Source organism: Rhea americana, unplaced genomic scaffold, assembly GCF_003343005.1.
Source record: "Rhea americana isolate MKP2758 unplaced genomic scaffold, rheAme1 scaffold_94, whole genome shotgun sequence".
NCBI lineage: Eukaryota > Metazoa > Chordata > Aves > Rheiformes > Rheidae > Rhea > Rhea americana.
Genome location: NW_028187133.1, coordinates 1,857,691 through 1,880,157, shown reverse-complemented (window position 1 = coordinate 1,880,157; position 22,467 = coordinate 1,857,691). Strand labels below are relative to the sequence as shown.

The following is a 22,467-nucleotide window of genomic DNA, read 5'->3' as shown; positions in this document are numbered from 1 at the left end:
CCGCCCGCGGTTGTTTCTGGTTCTGTCATTGCCGCGAGGTTTCTGTGCGGAGGAGCCTCCGCAGCCGCGCGCGGGTCAGGCCTGCCGGCACGGGCAAGCTCCTGCTCTGCAGAGGGATCCGAGCGCCGTACCGTGCGCGGCAGCAGGGTACACAGCACCGAGGTGCTGAGGTTCCTTGTGTCGCGGTGGTCCTTGTTTCTGATGCTGGGGTTTGTGCGACCGCTGCCCGCGGGGCAGCAGCCYGTACTGCACAGCAGCACCGGTTTTGTGTGTTAAAATGCACCCGGCGCGTACTGCCGGCCGTGCGGGATTTACGCACCGGGGCGCTTCTGCGTGAAAGCCRTTGAGAAGGTGCCTGGTGCAGCGCATTGCTGCAGCAAAATCCGTTATACAGCGATAACATCTATACTGTCTTACTGCAGGAAACTGCAACATGCTGCAGCAAATGTCAGCTTCGGTGCCCTTCATTAGGCTGCCTTACAGAAGCTGGTACGTCGCATATACTACAAAAATACTAGAATGTGCAGACTGGACAGGAGTTTATCTATGTAAATGTTTTAAGTGCTGTTACTTTGCTGGTTCTTTACTTTCAAAAACTATTTCAGGGATGTTTGAAAATTCTGTTTAAAACTCTGGTATTACAACCCAGAAAATGACACAATGAAAATATATCCAGCATATATTTTGCAATATCAATCTGCCTATATAATTGTAAAAGAATAGCATTAATTTGTGGCAAAATTCAGATTCTTTCCATGTACCGACAATGCAAGCACATAAATGAGAGGAATGTTTCAGAAACTTTATAGGAATAATGAAGATCTCTGTGTAAACATTGGAATAATATTGAAAWGTTACTGCTTTGTATGTCTGCCATAAAAGGATATATAAAAACATACATGCAAGTTTAAGTTAAACTACAAAATACTGGACCTTTAATGCTACGGTAATCCCTTTTCATTCAAAGATTCTCTTTTTATCAGGTTGGGTGGATAGTTAAAGAAAGAAAAGAAATGTTGGGTTTTAGGCCTATGATATTTTTACTGCAGGAATTTTGTGTAGCTTCATAGTATAGATCAGCATGTTGAGACAGTAGTCTGTCGTATTACTTTGTAAATGGAAAGTGGATATATTGCAGCGTGTGCTAAAATGCTTTCCTTCACTACCTGGAGAGTGACAGATGCTGCCAGGTTGTGTTGCGTCATGGGATGCAATATTGAAATGTTGCCTAATACCGCAGCACACTGCAGTAAGAGGGGTTTAATGCAGATTACCTGGAGATTTTTAAAATGGTTCATGTTACTTTTCTGTAACATGAGGCAAACCAGTGCAATCATCATGGCAACACGCTTCGCTGCTGCAGTGCTTCACTGCAGTATATTGCAGTTAACAAGAAACTTTTCAACACCTTTCATGGTACACCAATTTACTGTTTCCTCATGGGAGATCTGAGGAAATGTGTCTTAATAGGGATGGCACAGTCGATTGCTGGGAACCAGCAGGGAGTACAGTCCACCTCACACTGTTCTTGGATAAATGTGTAGAAAAAAGTCGACTGATGAGCAATCTCTAACGTTTGCTTGTTAGAAAGGAAAATCTGTAAACTTTAAACTGAGACTTGCAGTGAGGATCATATTTTGTCAATAGATTATGATAAATTTCATAATAACTGATTATTTTTTTCCAAATGCAAGAGAATGCAGTTTAGTGCAAGAAACGCTGACATGCACAATTTGTCTGAGAGCCACCGCTCTGGACTGTGTCTCAGTCTTCTACATCAAGCTGCTGCCTTGCATTGCACAGCATTCATTACTGCTCTGTGTTTGCCAGACATTGTGCTTTTCGGTAGTGTGGCTGGAATATTACTTCCATGGTGAATAAAGTTGTTAAAGTTATTTCACATTAAAAATGATCAAGCTCCATTGTTTGTGGGTGATCAACTTTCCATGATCAAAAAATCTGTGATTAGATTTTCCAGATAATGGTAATGAGAAATGAAGTTTTATATGCATAGCATTTTTAATATAAGCTTTTTTACAGAATGTTTTTCAGGGAACTTACCATAAGTCTTAATAATGATAAACAGAGAAGAGAAAAGGAATGAAGAGACAAGATTAAAACAAAACCGTTGGCTCTCAGCTGAGATTTGACCTCAGAAGGAGAACCCAGGAGGTGGAGAGACATAGGAAGCTATTTCAAAGAAGAGGAAGTGAAAGAAGGTAACTAAGTTTTAAGACTAAATGTGGCAAGAATATGGGGAATGGCAAGGCAGGTCAGAGAAGACAAGTTGTTGAGAGAGGCTGAAGCAAGCCTGGAAGAGTTTTATAAACTAAGAAAGCAGCCTTTGACCCTGAAATAAATAAAGGGTAGCGCTACTATTCCAGAGTATGCATAATGCGGCCAGACTTTTGAAGAGGTGTGAGATGATGGGAGGAAACATCCTGCAGATACTTGTTTTGACAGGGATCACAGAGAAGCAGAGCAGCGACTCAGTCACAGCCGTAGTTGAAGTTTTCAGCAGGAGGCTTGGAAGTAGCATTTTGCGTGAGTAATATTGAGGGAGAAGATGATGAAGAGCGTCTGGGCAGAGGAATGAAAAGGGAAAGCTCAGGATAGAGGCAAAGAGCAGTTTTTTGCAGTGGAAAGGGAAAGGACAGTGCAGCGGTGTATTTTTCTGCTCACAGTTGTTAACCTATTTATAAACTTGCAGAGGGATGAGGACAGCAGCAGGAAATTATGTCAAATTTCTGCAGTTTAGTGGAAGCCTTGAGCAAGGGATGTGGTATAACAGCAGCAGCCCTCCTGCAGAGAGGCAAGTCAGCATTGACCTAAAATATTCTTTGACCCACTCTCCCCCGATATCCTATTACAGGCTTAGCAGTGTTGCCTCATGGGCTGAAGATGCTTCCTTCCCTTATCTTTGCCCTGTAAGTAGAATTGCAGTACAATCTATGAACTAGTGTGTATTCCTTGATAATTTAAATGAGGTTCAGGAACTTTTTAACGGAAACTAAAAATCTTAGCTGCATGCAATGGTTTAGGCTGAAGGAAGAAAAAATAACTGCAAAAAGAAAATAAGTGATTTTAGTGGAGAAACAACATCTTCARAGATGTGCTGAGTTCACAAAATCTGAGCTGTAAGCACAAGGGCACACAGTGACCCTGAGGAGACACCTCTGCTCTTACAGATTCAAGCCTTGGGGGCTTCCTTGAACAGTAATAAGACCCCCTGCATTAGTGAGCCAAAAGAAAAGCTCACATGATAGATCTGGTGAAGTAAAGGTATGATTAGGAGATAATACATGATATGATTTCAGAAGAGTTGCTGAGTAAGTGAAAGAGTAAGATCATTTCCTTTCACTGATACATAGATAAGCTTTTAGTGTTTCTACTAATTAAATWATAATTAAATAAAATGCTCCACTTATATGGCTACTTATCTGGTTAGAAGGATTCTCTAATCATGTAATACTTTTTAACAAAGAAAAGGTTTTTTAATCAAACAGGAACCCATAAGCAACCAAAGTTAAATACACAAAATACCATAGTGTCTGGATATTATCAACTTCATTCAAAGAAAAAATTGGCTTTTCCCCTGAGAAGTCTACTTCATATGTTACTCAGTCCTCAGTGTGCTTTCTAGCAGCTTAAGCATGATGTATTATAATAAGTTGTGGGAGTTTCTGGTAGTTCATAAAACCTTGTAAAATACATTCTTTGACTGAAAGAATAACAATTTTTAGATTGATAAAAGCATCAAGTTTCAAAAGTCTGCGTTATGTAGAACAGTATGTTCCAAATTCAGTAAGGTCACTGYAAGTCTCTGGCCTGCCAAACTAATTAAATTGTTGGTTCCATACAGTGCTTTGTATGTTTGAAGGGTGTGTTAGCATTAGTTAATTCTTGCAATATCCTTGAAATCAGTTACGTAAGTATTATTATTTRAAATTCTTTGACCAGAGAAGCTAAAATGTAAAAGTTCTGTTATTTACCCAGACTAAACTGTATAGTCACAGTGCTACARACTAGACCCTTCTATCCCTGGAACACTTTGCAGTCTGAAGCTGTTCTAGGTGACAATGGAAAATCAGATTCCTGCTACTCTCTCTGTATAATTGTCCTTGTTTCGCAGATTTCATTAACTCACACAACTTGCATGTTTTGATTCCCTCTGCTTATTAGACTGTAGGTATAAATCAAATGGAGTACCAGCCATACAATTCAAATGGAGCATCAGCCATACAATTGTCCACTCAGTTTATTGTGTTGCTGGAAAAATGCTGGCATGAGTTCTGTGGGCATAAATTAGCTTTGCAGACAGAGAGGCTGATCTTGAGCCTAGATGGAAATATACTGCTAAAGCTCCTATGGCATTTTTCATTACAGCAGTGATATGTCCCTTTGTCCTTGGTTGAAATTTGCTCTCCATACATTTTTGGCAGTGCTTAGTGTGGCAGTTGTCAGTCTGAATGTGGCCCTGCATCCTAGAGGGAATTACACTTCATTAATATCATATATATATATATAATTGAAAGTTGCTTAAGGATTTGTTTCAGATTGATGAGTCTTAGTAAATATGAATTATTGGTCTTTCAGCTCTTACATTATTTTATAAAGTCAGGTTGAACTGTCTACATTAAAAAGATATTTAATTTTACAGACGGGAAAAAATAGCTGTAGTAAGGTTGAGACTTGTTACCTTCACAGGGGAGGAAGATGCCCTTCTGTAAGTTCTCCTAAGTGYATGCAGAAGTGCTCTTAGTTGTGGTAACATTTCCTGGAGTAAGAGAGCAACATGTATGTCTCATATTCTAGCTCATAGCCTTTATTACTAATACAGAATATTTCTTTAACTCAAGATCATCAAGTTCATTCCCTCCTACCAATATTGAGCAAAAACAGAGCAATTGAAGAAGAGGTTTGGAGTAAAAGGGACTTAAGAGTATTAACCAGGCATCACTTTTAATCTGTCATCCCTTGCCTATGACGGCCAATAAAGACATATAAGTAGAGRTAGTTAAGATTATATAATACTGACCAGAGCACAAGCCTGAATTTTCTCATCTGTTCTTTTACTTCTGTGCTCTTACAGTTGAAGGGAGAATTWTACTGTTGTTAATGCTTTGGGACAGTGCAATTTATCAAAAGTAAGATAGCTTATGCCACTATATAAAAAGAAGAAGATGCCACTGCTTATAAATTCCCACAACAGGTTACCAGTAGGTTTGTTTGAACCAGTCAGCTTTTGAAGTWCATTTGTTGCATATGGAAAGTTCTTCTGATATTTTTTTTCAGCCTTTTACACACATTTTCAGGATATATCTTGAATTAGGCTTTATAGGAAAATAGTATTTGAATAGTATTTGACTGCTTAGCAGTTGCACTGAGCAAGCGCACAGTTTTTGTATCTCAGGACAGATTTGTATGTGGTCATACTTTTCCTGACACTGTTGTCTTCCCATCAACATCGTCAGACAAAAAAAGCAAATACATTGCATGTCTCTAGCCTTCATAATTTTAGAGCTGTAGAGATACACTGTGTTAAAGTAYCCAAGCTAGATTTGAATGTGGAAAGCCAGGTACTGGACTCTGTGCTGACTTGATTTTCCTCTCAGGCTAATTACTGCTTTTACAAATTTGGTTGTATTAGGCTTCTGCATGGAGGGAGTTTTAATATGACTATCCAAATTCCAGTAGCTGAGATATCTCATCCCATTCAATGAATACACTAATCTTTGTTGATATGTGTAGCAGTATGTTGCAGTGTGCATAGTGTTTGTCAACAAGCGAATGGGTATTAGTATTCTGTCAGCTGTGAAATAGCTATTTAATTAAGATACTAATCTATGATGTAGACTTGATACAACTTCCTGTATCTCTTTATTTAAAATCTTTTTATCTTTATGTGGATCTGTCTCTGAGGGTGGGATTTAGTTGAAGATTAAGATAAGTGTGTATGGTTTACAGGCATATGAGGTATCTAAGCTCCCATTTAAACTCAGCTCAATCATTGGAGCCCAGAGGACAATGCACTTTCCTAAATATAGGCATTTAGTGCCATTTGAGATGCCTGGAGTTAGTAAGTATCCTTGTGAGCCTGGAAGAGGATGTAGGCCCCGTGGAAGATATATTCCTACCAGAATTGGCAGTTGGAGGTCAGGTGCAATAATTTATGGCATCTAAGATTGCACCAGACACTTACTTTTAAGTAATTAAATTGAGCCATAGATTCTTTGAAATAAGCTGAGTTGCTCTCCAGGTAGCTTTAATTGTGTTCATTAGGGGCTTCACTCATGTGACCACTGGAGATGCTCTAGGCTGAGATGTCTACAAAGGGGTGGCTGTTGTGATAACAGACCTGCTCTTCTGGAGTGRCAGCTGAAGGCCAAGTAGAATACCACTGGACACCTCAGATGGCACTAGACATCTATGTTTAGGCAGCCAAATAGATTTCTGTATCCCCCAGATTATAATGGAAACTTAGATATCTAGTTCACCCAGTGACACCTAAGTGTAAACATCTTAACCTAGAAAAACTGCTAGATAAAACAGAAATTTGGTAGCCCTAGATACATTAAATATACCTGCTTGTTAAATTCAGTATTATTCCTTTACTGCCAYTTAATATTAAAAATAAAAGTAGGTGATTTGATTCAAAAATCGGAGCATTTCCAGTAAAATTTTCCAACTTTGTAATTTAAGCCGCAGTTCTTGTGAAGGCCTTTGTCTTATTTAGGTATTGATGTTACTTCATAGAACTTCTAGGTTGCTAAACTGCAGTATGCAGGACAGTGCAGGGAAAAATAATTGCTTCATGAAGCCTGTGGGCCCATCAGATGGATTTTATCATGCGGGATAAGGTATAGACCAAATTCTGCATGTTGTCCTGTGATTTCAAAGGCTCCTGAGACTTTGAAGTCAGTCAGACAATCTGTGTAAATAGGGCCAGAAGATACTGCCTTACTGTGAATAGTATCTCAGGTTATTCGATAGCTAGTTACAGGGATAATGATTTATAGTCAGGAAGTGAACTGACAGATATCAATAGCAAGAATCATGTAGTTTTATCCTACTCCTGCTAGTGGAAAACAAGTGGAATGATTTTTGTGCATTTATATTCTTGGAAAGTCTACAGTAATGTTCTGRTGTTCCTCTAGAGTCTCAGCTGAATTTGGAACACAGTAATACTGATGGTTCTGGAAAATTTGCACTCTGTAGTTCTTAACCAAAAGCTGCAGATTTCCGCTTTTCAGTCGTACTCTCCCACAAAATGACTAAGATCACACTGTAAGTCTTTTGAGCAATAACAGCACTTCACACTTCATTCCTCAGACAGAAACCAAATCCACTGAAATCATTAGTAAATCTTGTTTCAGGGGAATAAGATTAGAACCTACAACAGGGCATGTAATGTACTTAAATAAGGTCGTATTTTCCATCATAAATTTGTCACAGAAAATCAGGAATTCTAAGGCTTGAGTTTAGCCCAAGGATTTTATACCAACATTGTTTAATGTCCTAGCAAGTTCARTTAAAAAATCCATAATCAAAGCAACACCAAACAAATCTATGACTACTATTCATTATGTTAAAGTGGAAATAAATAGTTTTGTGTGAGATGGATGAAATTCTATTCCAGTTTTCCAGGGAAAACTAGGATTATCAAAGGCTGAACTTAGAGGACAGATAATATAAAATGTTAGTACTTTATTATAGTTCTATATTGTGTTGTTGTGGTACAGTTGGAGTCTGATCTTGATTTGCTGAAACCAGTGGCAAAGCTCCCTCTGTTTTAAGCTGTGGCGGAATCAGACCCATTTAGGGRCCCTACAATCTCATGTCATAAATTTGTAATTTTTTACAGTGCATTTACTGAAAGGAAGGAGAAATAATGATCTCACTGTGCCATATGCCAACTCTCAAGCTGAATGGAACAGACTATGTCAGTCAGAGGGCGAGATAGGTCTTTAAAATTACTTTTGTGATCATTTTTCTTGTTTTGGCTTTTGGGGTTGCTTAGTAACAATATTCTGTGTGCAAATTTGTAGCATCTGTGCAGAATGTGAGGTATTAGCATGTTTTTAAAAATTAAGAGTCCAATTAGTTTCCTCTACAGCACTTTTAAATTACATGTCTTTTTACTTCTGCAAATTACCTGCTTTAAATATAAATATARTAAAGACAGATTTGTGTCTTAGAACAGAGATAGATCATAAGTCTGGGTTTCAGTACTTCTCAAAAAAGCAGCTAGTCTTTTCAAATGGATAGTATAGCAGAATAAGGTAACTTGCAAAACACACAACTGGCTTCCAAAGGCTGTATAATTCTGTCTGTGTGGTTAGCTGCACACTGGGTAATGTCTGCGAACAATTACATATCTTCCAATTAAACTATCAAACTAAGCACTCAGTGTCGAGAATCTTAAATAATGACTTGCAGAACTGTGTAAGAAAGATTTAAAACAGAGAACCAGATGCACATTAAAAGATGTCAGACTCCATCCTCTCCGCTCCCTATAGCAGAAGGTCTACTGAAAGCTACCCTGAAGTTTCAAAAGCAGAATGAGCTAATTTGGGATGGATTGGACCAAGCCAGGTACCATAAACATACATACCTACCCACGTCACTGGATAGTCAGTGAAGGAAAATACGCTCACCCAGACAGCAAGTCATCTGCTGTCTTTTACTTATGAGTCTTAGGATGAGGTGAATCACCTCTCCTTCTGCATGTCAAACATGTCTAGCCAGCATCTCACTTTTAAGATAATTGAGGTTTGATGAGATTAACCCCTCCCCATGTGTTCTTTTTAGTATTATTTTTTTTCCTGCTGGATATATATCCAGTGTATTTTACTTTATATTTTGGCAGTCTTTGCTCAGACAAGGTTTACATTAACTCCAATGAGAGAATAGTGTGAGAAAACAGTGCAAGACTTACCTTCCAGTAGGTGAAGTATTTGACTTCCTTTTCTTCATTAGAGACATTTTGTTCTACCTTTCTAATCTCTTTAATCTCTGGCTGGAGATGATGCCAGCAGACAGTTCGGTATTATCCCCAGGGCCTTTGGATTGTCACAGCAAATTCTGTGAAAAGACATAGTTTCATTAATGTATGTTGGGGGAGCTGAAGCCATAGCTCCATAATAGAAAAATACTAACTATTGCAGTATTTCTTTTATTTGGCAGTGCAATTATTTCCAGTCACTTTACATATAAATGTTAAAAATTGAGCTAGTGYCTAGCAGAGCCACAGCAGAGGAGAGGGGGCCTGGCCAGTCTCTGTTGCTTCTCCACAGCTGATTTCCTCCCGTCACTTCTTCAAAAGCAGCACAAGCAATAGGACTGAGCAGAGGCCTCAGAAAGCAGCCAGGAAGCTCTTTCTCTCCTTCCAGAAACTAAAAGGATGGATAGACCCCATCCTTCCTCCCATGACTACTTGTGATATCCTTGCTAATTTCTTTCAGCATCCCATGTAGCTTGTATTTTAACTTGGCAGCTGTTAAGACTCTCAGTGAAATCAGTTTAGCTGTTTACTAGCACATCCTCCCACTGCAAGCAAGCATCTTGACAGCTCAACAGTCAGAGATGACTTTGTAGATAATGTAGACAAATTGCTGGACCTCAAGAGTCCTGAAGTGACCATTGTAAAAATTGTACCTATTGCAATGCTGTTGCATTGACTGGCAGAAAGGATTTGTCAGCACTGGCTGTTTGCCTTGCCATCATGACCTGGAGCTCTTTTCATGGATGTAGGTGCACAAGGCCCAAGCATACTTTTTTCTAAATCTAGCGTATTTTGATTTGGGCAAAAATCCAATTTAATTTTGGGACTTATCTGTCCCTATTGAACTCAGTGATGAAACTTTTCTTCCTTTGCTTTCTGTTTTGTCTATATGTTTATTCATTTGAATGATTCCTTCCTCTGGAAGTGGTGTGCGTATCCACTTCAAATGGATAGGTGGCAGAATTAGGCCTCCAGTGATTCGTGTAAGCATAAATATTCAAGCCACCTCCTCCCTAGAGTTTACATGGAATGGAATTTTTCAGGTCATTCTAATTCTCTTCATTTTTTAGAGAAAAGTATGCAAATTTTTGCAAATAAATCCCATTTCTTCAGCATCTCAGTCCAGTAGTTAGCAATGCTATATTGAATGCATTCTGTAAAAAGTATTATTTAATATTCTTCTTTTTAATGGTTATTTCTTATGCTGCTTACCTCATTGTATAATGAATACTTTGACAAGAGCACAGCTGTCTTTTGCAAATGAACAAGTTCACCCCTGTGTGGAGAACCAGCTCTTTTGAAGCATAGCGTAGACATGGTGAATAGCGGTGATCTGGGCTCCTGCAGAAGAACTGACATTGCTCCTTAGAGCCAGACTTTCTTGCTTTGACATAATAGCCCCAAGTAGTTCTTCTTTCCTAGCTCTGAGTTACCTTTTTGACAGCCTCTACATGAGGCACTAGATTTGCTTCTGACTGATTGAGGCCAAGTAAATCACAAATGACACTGTCACATCTGGGAATTCATGAGTTTGCAGCTCTGTAAAATTAATTCACCTCTATGAACTGACAGGCCAAACCATATATTTGTTGGAAAGATCAAAATTTAACAAAAATAGATATTCTATTTTTGGTTTTATCTATTTTAATAATTTTAAAGTAGAAAATATATTTTCAGAGTATAATAGAAACATGCACATGAACTGGTAACACTTGCAGTGGTGTTCARTAACATATTTCACATTTCATGCTTTCATGTACAGCATATCAACTTAATTAGAAAAACAAAATACAAAGTATGACATTGTTCCCYTTTTCCAGTATAGAACTTCCGTGCTTTAAAAAGTCCTAAAATGGTCCTTTGCTTTCAGAATATTGTTTGATATAATAAGGAAAGGATTTATCTATATATAGGTCTGGGTTCTGTTGCTGTTATTCTTCATAATGCAGCGCAGCTCTCTTCCCATCCTCAGCCTTTCATTTCTTGTATATATCAAGTTTTCCAGTGCCAGAATGCGTCATACTTCATCCAGTCAGTTGTTCTGGGTTGTTATCTTGTGGCTGCAATTGTACATCTTGCTGCCCAGAAGATGATTAATACAGTCCTGGAAGTTATATATCCCTTTTATAAGGATATATAGGTTTGGTACTTTCCCTCACTGTAGGGAAAGTTTTTATCATACCTGTGTCTTTCAGCCTCTGAGGATGAGGGTGCACTGACACACTGAAAACATCTGTTGAGGCAAATGTGGTGGTAGTAAAGATCCAGGATAGGAGACAGATAAGACACAACAGGAGTACGGAAGCAAGAACTCTATAAGTGAAAGCTGCTTTCTCTGTAGTTTTGGAGGCAACTGCCTTTCCCATGTTGAGCAGACCACCTCCCATCTTTCAGAAGAGATTTAACATGCAAATTGGCTAGTTCTCATGTCCTTTCCAAAATATTTTCATACAAGATAATTTTCAAAATCTGGGAATAAGAGAGTTGTTAGTATTCTGTACTTAGTTGTTTAAAGTATTCTTGTAGCATTCCTGTGACATGGCACAGTAACAACTATTTTTTTTATGTCATTCTGCAGGTAGTGTCTGTGTGATAAGAAAACCATTTAACAATGAAAAAATTCACTCTCTTTGATTTTGTAAATGATAATTCACTGCAAATTGGAGAGACTTCATGGATACAGGATCTTCCCAGTGATGACAATGAACTAGAAAGACTCCTGAAACCAAATGAGCATGTGCTAGTAAGCTGGCCTGTGGGAGAAAGACAGACAGAAAAGCACCTAGTGAAAGTTGTGTACATGAGTGGTGAGTACAGTTGCAGAGCCTTTGGCTGRTATGAGATTTTAATCTAGTTACAAGGTATCAGTACTTAATTTTGCTKCTGCTTCTTTGCTTGGGCCTTTCTTTCCCTTCACTTCAGATGACCCTCAAGAGCTGGTGGAAATGATGCAAAAGATATTGCAGGCAGATGAAATGACAAAAATACAAGTCCTTGGAAAAGACAAAAGGAAGAGGATAGAAATGATATTCTCAGAAAGTGAAGACAGTGATCTGGATAAGGAACAGGTGACTTTCTGTCTTTATGTGTTATGCCCATAATATAGTCAAGTAGACCATACCTATTGATTCTTAKCAATATAAAACACAAAATATGTATACTGAAGGTAGAAATAAAAGCAAACTTCACATGATGTCCTAGCACAATAACCTGTCAGAGTAAGCATTTAGGCCAGCAGATTTTGTTCCTTGCTTATTTAAAGAAAAATTGTTATTCACGAGTTTGGGTGCTCTGTAGCTCCACTGCTTCTTCTCCCATATCTGAGCCCTGCACAAGAAGGGCAGAGACCAGGTCTTCCAAGCTTTGCATTGTTTGGAAATCTGCAGTGACAGAACTTGGGGAAATAAAACATAGATCTCAAGATTAACAAAAGATTGCAAAAACAATTTTCAAAAATACTAACAGTGTGTGTCAAGGGCAAAGTGAATAAAAGTTTATAGTATATCATGAGATATTCTGATGAAGGGTTCCATAGGAACGCAAAGGTACTATTATGCTCTTGCTTACAGGGGAAAATGGTGAAGCATATAAAAAGGAAGAAATCGTTACAGCCATCCACCCCTGCCAACATCCTGAGTCAACTTGAAACATCTTTAATTAACAAACAGGTAAACATCTTATCTGGAGTAATTTTAATTTATTAAGCAAAAGGAAACTGAGATTTATTTGTTTGAGGGAGATATAAGACTTTTGTTTTAGTGAAGTTGTAGTTCTTAAAGMTACCACTTTAGAAAATCAGTGAATAGAGAACATAAAGACAAAAATCTGTGAGCTAAGTATTATTCTGACATTTCATTTTGAATTTAAATGTGAACAATAACATCCATGTTCTGTAACAGCTATTAATAAAGTACACCAAGTCTGTTTATATGTTTTGTGTATGCAAAGAAAATATTCTGATTTAGCCAGATATTTTAATGCTGGTTTTAATGCTTTAATTTTCTGTGTTGTTGCTCTAGATAGACCATTTTATTTTTTTTCAGAGAGAATCATATTCAGGAAACAACTTTTTGTACAGTGAAAGTAGCAGCGATGATGAAGAGCCTTTATTTCAACTGTCCAAGGTGGAATTGTGTGCCAAAATAAAATGTCTCAAGARAAAACTGACAGACACCATGAGAGAAAACTGCCGCCTGAGGCAGTCCCTGGTGATGCTTCAAGGTAAAGGCAGGGGAAATGCTGTGCTGAAGAAGAGAGCCTGAAGGKTATGAAAAGCTTGATGTAGAAAAGACCATTTGAATGGGAATTATGGATGCTCTAGCACCTGACAAGATCARGGCCTCCTGTTAGTAGAAAAGTCCTCGTTACATAGCAACATTTAATTCCAGCAGCGCTTAGAAAAAAAAATATTAAATGGAGACCACGTGATCACAGAGTTAAAAATAGAAAAATATCTAAACCCCATCAGTTATTCCCAAGAGAACATTTCTGTTTGTTATATATAACCATTGGCTAAAGTTGAATACTCCACCGACCAGTCCAACTAAACCTTATTTATTAAGCAGTTATTCTTTATTTATTAAAATTGTCTTTATTCTGGAATGCTTTTATTTTTAATTTCTTTGGTAATTCCTCAGTATTGGTAATCCTCAGTTAGTTCTAGGAACWACAGATTTAATCTTTTCCTAAAGTCACACCATTTTGTTCTTTCATAAATGACTCTCTAATCACTTAGCAGCCATCTCTGAAGCCCCTCTTACTTGTTCCTGACCCTTWTTATGAGGCAGCCGAGACTGAATCTAATACTTCTAAACACTGGCGAACAAATGTTTAAAGAGAGATGTTAACTTCCATTGCCAGCTGCATCATAGCACTCCTAGGCAGCTTGCTACATCTGTTGTTTCTTTATTGTCTTAAGATTTTGCAAGTGCTTTTTAGTTTCATTGCCCACGTGATCCGTTCCGTATTTCATTCATCTTAGTTTGAATTATTCTTCTCCAGCTCTCCGAATAGCATTTTTACAAGATTTGTTAGTGTCAAACAACTTACACATTTAAGTCCGACATTCGCCTTTCATCTTCAGCATTTTTTTACAGCATTTTCCAATAAGTTAAYGATTTTGTATCCTGCTGATTCTTTATCCCTCACATCCTTTCAACTCACTGAACTGATTTTTAGTGGACTTGATGAAAACTTATTTTTGAAACTAAATGTTAGTCAGAGAGGTGGCCATTTAAAATACATTCTCTATAGATTAGAAAAGGAAAAATATAGTGTATGCATAGGAAGGTGTAAYTCCTTGGAAACAAATGAAAAATCAAATGTATCACTATTTGGCCCATATTCAGCATCTCTGAAGGCTTGTTCGGATTTTGAGATAGCAAAAAAAAGAAGAAGAAAAGATAAATACCTAGCTTAGTGCTGTGATGGGTATAAACTAATTAATGGTTGCTCTTACTTGTTTGAGAGAACTGATCTAGCATATTCTGAGGACAGAGGCCAGAATTTCACAGGTGAGAGCAGAATGACAGGAACATTTTGAGAAAGTAGGAAAAAAAAAACTTGTTTAAGCATCTTTGACTACTTTCACTCTTTTGCTTGTTTGACAGGAGGACTTCAATTACAAAAATATGCATGCTGACATAGCTGGGGTCTGGAAGCTTCACTTACTGTTCTTAGCCATTACTTTCCATTTAATTTCAGTGTTGCCACAGGCAGTCACTCATTTTGAGGAACTGGTAGGGATGGCTGAAGCACTGCTCAAAGGGGGAGTGACAACATCTGCGTCTAGCCTTCGTTCACATGCTGTTTGGAAAGCGTCTAACAATTCTCTAGCAGATTCCTATGCAAGTATGCATAGTAACTCCAGCTCACCTGTAACTTTGAATGTGGAAGATGAGGAGCAACAGATTGAAAAACAGGTTAGTTAAGAAGCAATTTCAAGCACAAAAATTAACATTTGATGTAATACATGCTTTATTGCGATTGTATAACAGATATAAAATGTATCTGTAAAAATCATTTTATTTTCAGTCACTTGATGAATTGACTAATGAGCTCCTTTTGTGCAGAAGAACCTTTCCATGAGGCACACTAGATGTCATTCAGCATGCTAGTACATCCTTGAACTTKCTTTGATTTCAGTGGCTTTGTATGATTGAGAGCAGAATGTGGATGCGTGAAGAAAATACTGAGATCCAGGAACAAGTTCTACTCTAATGTTTTGGATATCAAAGGGGAATGACAGCATTTCAGAGAWTATATGAGAGTCTGTTTAAACTGTTAATAAGTAAAATGGAGAATGGTGTGTTTTCTGCTCTTGTTCCAAACGCTRGCCAGCCGTCAGTATAATAACAGAACAAAATTGAGAAGCCTCAGGCACAGAGGCTGTACAGAAAAAATATCAAAATCTAATAAGAATAATTCCAGCTTCTGCATTCACAATTCACATAAGCATTCTTGTATACTGAGTCATGCCAGTCTGTGGAAATCATGTGTTGTCATGGGGTTTCCAAAACCAAATAGATCTATTAAGAATTATCGAGGTATGATTCTTTGACTATGTATTACAGTGCACGAGATCTGACTATCTCCAAAGAAAAAAAAAGACCTAATTTTCTGAGCTACTTAACCTTATTGCTAAATATAAGTAGTGCAGAATTGCACATTTGGAGAGCTCACATACATTGTACAACTGCAGTGTGCAGAAATCTCTCCCAAAGCCTACGGCCAGATGTCGCAGTTCCTAGGGCATGCCTGCTCAGAGGCAGGAATATTAGTTTGGGCACAGTGCCACGCTTACAAGGCTGTACAGATTCCAGGCCAGACCTGGATCACATCCAGCCTGTGTGGAGTGCAAGTAGAAGGATTTAGAGCTGTCTGCGTATGTGCGGCTGCCACTGCTGAGCAAGAAGGGCTGCTTGGGGAAGTGTTTGCTAGTATGAACAGGGATCCTTAGTCTGCTTCACGCTTGCTTCTGAAAAAACTGTTGACCTGCACATACAGTTCCAGACTTTGAGTGACATGCAAGCTGGCATTAATTCCATCACACAGTTTGCAGAGATTACATTTGAAATTGCGGTAAAAAAAGAAAATACACTTTAAAAATATTTTCAGAGAAATACTGCATAATATTTCCAGAGARTTTCAATAGTTTTGTCTATGACCGATTTTGTTTTCCAGTTCAAGATCGAAAAGTGGCAGATTGCACTTTGTAACAAGAGCAAACCTCAAAAGTTTATAAATGACTTGATGCAAGCACTTTATACACATGAATACATGGCTACGCACAGCCTGACAGGTGCAAAGTCCTCCTCTTCAAAGGATAAAGCAGCAAAACCAGCTATGAATCAGAATGAAGTTCAGGAAATCATAGGTGATGACTTGTTAACGTTACTCAAAATGGCAATGAATTGACAAAGGGCTTTCTTTCGGGGGGGCAGTAAAACTTATAGCTGGTAACTCAGGTTATGTGCTGTTCATATTTTCTTCTTTGTCTTCACATTTTTTTGACCCATCTGTCACAAACACTCTTAGTGAAATGCTAAATAGTAGTATTTCAGTTGTACAAATTTTGTGTTCTCGTTTAACAGTGACTGCTAAGGCATAGTAACATTGTCATTTTTTAGCCTTTGAAATAATTATTTATAATAGTCATACCTGGAAAACAAAGGTAACAGATAAAAGGGAGGCAAAGAGAGAACACACTTGATCGAATTTTAAATAATRTCTATCTATTCTGTAGTTGGTGAAGATTATAAATTCTGACATTTTAAATAGTGCCTCAGGCAAAATGAGGAAAAGTGTGAAAGACAAATAGTGATCAGATCAGAGAAGCAAAGAACATTTCATTCTGAGGTTTAAGGCAGAAAACATTTGGTGCATAGGGAAGAGAAAATCATTTCAGATGCAAATAGCAGCTTTAAAGAAAATTGTCTTTTGTCAGCACCGATTTTATTTGGATTCACACCTGTAGCTTAATATTTTAGCAAAATAGCCCCATTTTCTGTACCAGAATCTCTCCCTCATTGCCATTGCCTCAGTATTCCTCAGTACTCTTAAGTTTCCTTTGCAACTTACCTCCAGTTCCAGTACCCCCTTGTCCAGTTTTATTGAAGCTGGCCATCAGTTTCAAGAGTTATCAATAGGGTATTGATGGTATAGTTGCATAAACCTTTTTCTTAAGAAAAAGAGCAAAAGAGACAAAATCAAGAAGAAAGAGACAGCAAGATAGTGAAAATATATTTAGACAAGGTAAGATAAGACAGTTTGACAATGAATTAATATAAAGYTAAGGGGAGAGGCGTGCACTGAGAGAAGAGCTATTGGATATATTCAAAAATATAAAATGGGGATGTAAAGTTTTTTGTAACTTCACCTGCATCTTGAGTGCCAGCTAAGAAGAAGAGTACAGTCTCTCTACCAGTGAACTATCAGGAGAAATGAATATGGGAAGGAAAATTCAGCAAGTTCAAGAAAAAAGTTGTAACAAACAAAGAGCCAGGGATTTAAAACACCAGAAACCAAACAGCTTGAGTGTAAAGAAAAGATTTCTTGTTTGAGAAGCTACTAGCAACTTTTTCTAAGGTGGGTTCAGTGAAAGGGTCTAGGCAAAACTGAAAAGAAAAGCAGAGAAGATAATCAGAACATAGTATATGTCCTGATTCAGAAGAGTTCAGTGACAAAGGGAAACCTATAGCAAAGTCAAAGAAACTTATTAAGGGAAGTGAAAGCTCTCCTGAATTCAGATAGRAATATGTCAAAATAACATTATACAAGAGAAGAAGAAAAATAAGAAGGAAGCCTGAGAATTCTAGGACTATAGAAAATGAGTAAATAGTTCAGATAATTTTAAGAAGATGGAAGCTATGAGACTTCAAATGAAATGAAATTAAAACAGACCAAGGGAAGTGAAGATAATGGAGAAGAGGGGAGCAGGAATTGCATTCCTGATGCTCAGTTCTGTAATAYTGCCTTCAAAAAAGTTGGGCATTTAGTGGAAAGACAGAAGGGAAATTTTTGGAGAATGAGATAGGGATTGCAAATGAAGAGTAATGAACAAAAACTGCAAGATTCAGAGGTATGAAAACTATGGAGGACAGAAATAGAAATGTCTGATGAAGAACAGAAATAGTAAGGGAGRAAGATCACTTACTGCAGGAAGCTCCTGTGGCCCTAGAATTCCCTTTAAGTATGCAAAGAGCAGGCACAGCAATAGGAGAGGCACAGAGAAAAACAGAGCTGGAGTGTGCAAGATCAGTGCAGCAGTGAGTGAAGGCAGAAAAGTAACTAGAGCTGAAACTGAGGTAGYTGGAAATGTCAAAGATGCAATAAATGCGTTTTAGGTCATGCATCTGTGGTTTCCGTGATTTGGAGGCCTCATACATGTCATCTCTTTATTTTGTAGGAATCACAAAGCAGTTGTTTCCAAACACAGATGATGCTTTAATTAGGAGAATGATGGGACAAAAACTAAACAACTGCACCAAGAAGCCAATTTTAAGCAAAGATCTTAACTCAGGTGCTTTTCAGAAGCATGGCTTTTGGTAAGTCTTAAAAAAACTGTAGTCTACAGTGTGTCATGCCATATGTTACCCTGTGGTAACAAAACCTAAAAACAAAGTTATCTTTAAGATGTATGTTCAGATTTGCATTGCCCAGTAGGTAAATATTTTCATGTCCTTGTACAAAGATTACATTATACAAAAGTATCCCGGCTTAACATTACAGCACAAAAACATTGTTCATTCTAGACCAAGCAGCACAGGGTAAGTAAAGTACAGAAAGARAAGACAGAAGTAAATACATCAAGTTACTTTCATCAGTATATCTTAGTTTTGATATTATTTACTTCTTTTATTATTGTCTGTAGAATCTCCATAAACCAGCATTTCATTCCATGGGCATGTCACCTGTTGTGCCTCAAATAACCCCTCACRTAAAAATAGGGGAAAATCGTACCTCTTCTGTATCTACTGATAAAAGTACTGTAGTAGAGCTAAATCAGCATTCTTCTACCAATAGAAGAGTCTAACTTATTGTGGTAGAGGAATTATAAATAACATCTTTCCTATTATAAGCCTGCTTACCTTGTGAACAAGACTAGCCTAAAATTGCTGAACTCATCCCTACTGTCAGTGAAGTCACCTACTTGCATAATACTSTTTCCATATATACCAAACACATATATTTATATACTTTAAAACTTACTCATAAAATATGACAGTGCAAGTCTTAAAGCCTCTGTAGAGAAAAACTTCCTGAAGTCTTGGTGGGGGGGGGTCTTAGGCACTAGCTCAGCAGTTCAAATACACATATACACAACAAATACAATTCTGAGTTGCTTTTTAATAGTGCCTGTAGACCTTTCAATTTAAAATTGATATCTTAAAATAAAAGTATCTTTATGTCTGTTATTGATATGTCCTTATGTAAAACCCAGTTTGATACCCATGGAAACCAGTGCAAATATTGCCTAAAWTGACTCTCTTGAATGGATGTTTATTAGAATATATTAATAAATTGATTCATTTTACACTTGTTCAGAATTTCCTCAAGATAAAAGCATTTAAATATCTTATAAGTAATCATCCTAAAGATAATTTTGCTGTTTCCCTTAATTCAGATGACACACATTTTCTTTGCAAGAAAATCAGGAAAATTTAAAAGTGCTAACAATATCAGAATTCCTTCAGTTCATCTCCCAAAGGTGAAGTATAGAGGAGAGAAGTCAAGAGAAAATTATATTATGCAGTATCTTAGTACTAACTTACACACAAGTTACTAACAAATTCAAACTGATGATACCACAGTTAYAAACTCTTTCCGTGCTGTTCCTCCTTGCTTGCCCAAATCCTCTCCCAAAAAACTATTACACTTCAAAAGACAAAATTTGGAGTCAAATCCAATGAGACAGACAAATCATCATCTCTGAACCATCAGATTGAGGTGARATAAGGAAAAAGAGAACATGTCAATGAAGGAAATAGCTTAATAATAGTTAAATAGCTTAATAAACTCCACTGCTCAGAAGCTAAGACCAGTAGGGATCGTGTGTCTATTGTTAATACCCCAAGCTTAGTTATAAATTGTCTCAACAGTGGTTCAACAGCTGCTTCTCAGGGCATCATGCCTTCGGCTCTTCCTCCCAGCACACAAGACCAGCAGGATGATGATTCACCAGCTGCAAATGCACAAATTCAGCAAAGCCACAGCTGTCTRACTCCCTCATCTCCCACCACCCAAGGGCTGCAGGAGGGTGTCACACCTACTTCTTCCAGCCTCGAGACTCATCCCTTGAGAAGCTCACCAGCGCCCTCTCCCARCCTGCAGACAGGATCTCAGGAATTCAGACAAGGAGTAACAGAAGGTATYTGACAGCAGTTCAAGCTCCCTATGGAGACTGAGGAATAGTATAAAGTTAAATAGACAGAAATAGTATTTAATGGGCCTGGCATCAGTGGACAAAAATACTGCAAGCAGAATCCAAGCCTGTGAGCCATTTTCTCAAATCTCACAGTATAGAAAAAATTAAGGTGTATGAATTTCTTTGGCTTTAAGATATTACTAAATATTTGCATGTTATACTGTAATCCAAAAAATATAAATTTGTTCAGAAGAACACAAGAAGAGTTCCCCTTAGTTAGATAAACAGCACATAATGCCAAAATAAAGTATAAGAGGAACTTGAATCCCCTTGCATTCACTTTGATAGCTGATGGAAAAGCACTTTTCAGATCTGAAAAAGTTATTGCATATTACTACAAAAAAGTTACAGAGGTATGCAAACAAGGCAGTAAGTTTTCCGAGATAAGTGAAAGCTGTGACCAGCATAGGGTTGAAAAGCAAGGAATCACATGAGCAGAGAAGATAAAAACACAGATATTTAATGATCCTGTTCAACTGAGAAGAAGAAAATACTCTTAGGRCAATGAAACTGCAGCTACCAAGATGTGTGTAAGAAACAGTTCATTTTTAAGCTCTAAAATCTGAAAAGGCAAGGAAAGAAACCATGTTCCTTCTTAGCTCAGGGAAAGGTGCTCCAAGATAGCCTGTTTGGCTGGGGAGGCCATGGCCTCTCTCAGTGGCCTTTTGCTGCAGGTACTTCAGTTTGGCAGCACCCACTGTCTCTTCTTTCCCTAACATCAACTCCACAGCCTGCGAGTGCCTACTCCCTTCAATTAGTAAATGGAGYGACTAGAAGGTACAAAGGGACCAGAAAAGAGCAAAGATGCCAGCTCCTACTCCCTGTATCTAGATTTTGGGATGCTACCTTTTGGTTAGGGTGGTTCTAATGGGGTTTGTACCAGAAATCCCTCAGCAACATGGCAGTTCCTCTGGAGATCTGACACCACTTGACTCAGTGGGGCAGCTGGCATGCCCTGTAACTGCCTGGAAGGAGGAAGGCAGATACATTTTCCCCCACTTCTGCTTGTAGTTTTACTTTTGACTGCTTCCAGGTTTACAGTGTGCTTGTAGGGTGGGAAGTAGAGACCACAGCTATTAACAACAGTTAAATATATTTTATACTTGGCAAACAAGCAAGAAATGAATGAAGATTAAAAAAACCCATGAAAATGAAGAAATTTAGCTTGATTTGAGGAGAGACATAGCTGAACTAGAAATAAATTAGAAGTAGTATTGGGGTGAATGCCAGAAAAACAATTTTGAGGACAAGGCTAGCAGTTGGATACCTCTCAAGAGAGATGCTGCAAGCCTTAATTTTATTAGAACAATGCACTAATAAAATGCACTGAAGAGAAGACTTTTGAATGGGCAGGGGTATGGATTAAGTGATGTGTTAGCCTTTTTCATCCCTCATGTAGGATTGTATATAGGATTAGGATGAAAGCAGATATGACAACATGACACAAGCTCTATCTCATGTTGTTTACTATCATCCATAAAATGTAACAGAAGAATGTTTGCCATTATGTATATTTTGTATAGGTACCTGTATCTATAACRTATATGAATGTATATAGTTAACCCATATTTTTGAAGCAACTTTCTATCAAATAAAATTAAACATTACTATATCTTAGTTTTATTTTATTCTTATTGTGAGTCTTTTCTTAAATCAGTCACTATTGTACATTCTCACATATCAGGTTGCTTTTCTTTCTTACGCGCCTTTTGTTTTTTTTCTGGTTCCAAAGCCAGCTTCTATAAAAYTTGTAATTTTTAACTGGGGAGCTTAAAGTCCTCCCAGCTGATAGAGCAGAGCTGCAGCTACCCTACCATTGTGGAGCAGTTCAACACCGGAGGTGCAGAGCTCCTTGTGCATGCAGGCTCATTGAGCCAAATGCAGGCAGCTGCTCTCTCCGCTTCTGGGACAGCACAGAAGATTGTGATGCACTAGGTGCTTTTCTATTCTTCAGACCAGGTAGTTTTTCAAAGGAAAGCAAGTACTGGCAGCTCAGCACAAAGAGAAAAAGAGGATTGTCACAATAGTGTGAAGGACT

The 22,467-nt window shown here is 37.9% G+C and overlaps 1 protein-coding gene across 1 annotated transcript; it reads left to right on the top strand.

Moving 5' to 3' along the window:
* The first annotated feature begins 156 nt into the window (after positions 1-156).
* Positions 157-22,016, top strand: BEND6 (BEN domain containing 6). The gene is given in 11 exon segments (XM_085324906.1): positions 157-489; positions 2,041-2,219; positions 11,583-11,811; positions 11,927-12,072; positions 12,574-12,672; positions 13,048-13,225; positions 14,708-14,925; positions 16,187-16,379; positions 18,411-18,549; positions 20,104-20,332; positions 20,334-22,016. Coding segments are annotated over 9 exon segments (1,431 nt in total). The 5' UTR covers positions 157-489; positions 2,041-2,219; positions 11,583-11,615; the 3' UTR covers positions 20,367-22,016.
* Positions 22,017-22,467: the final 451 nt, after the last annotated feature.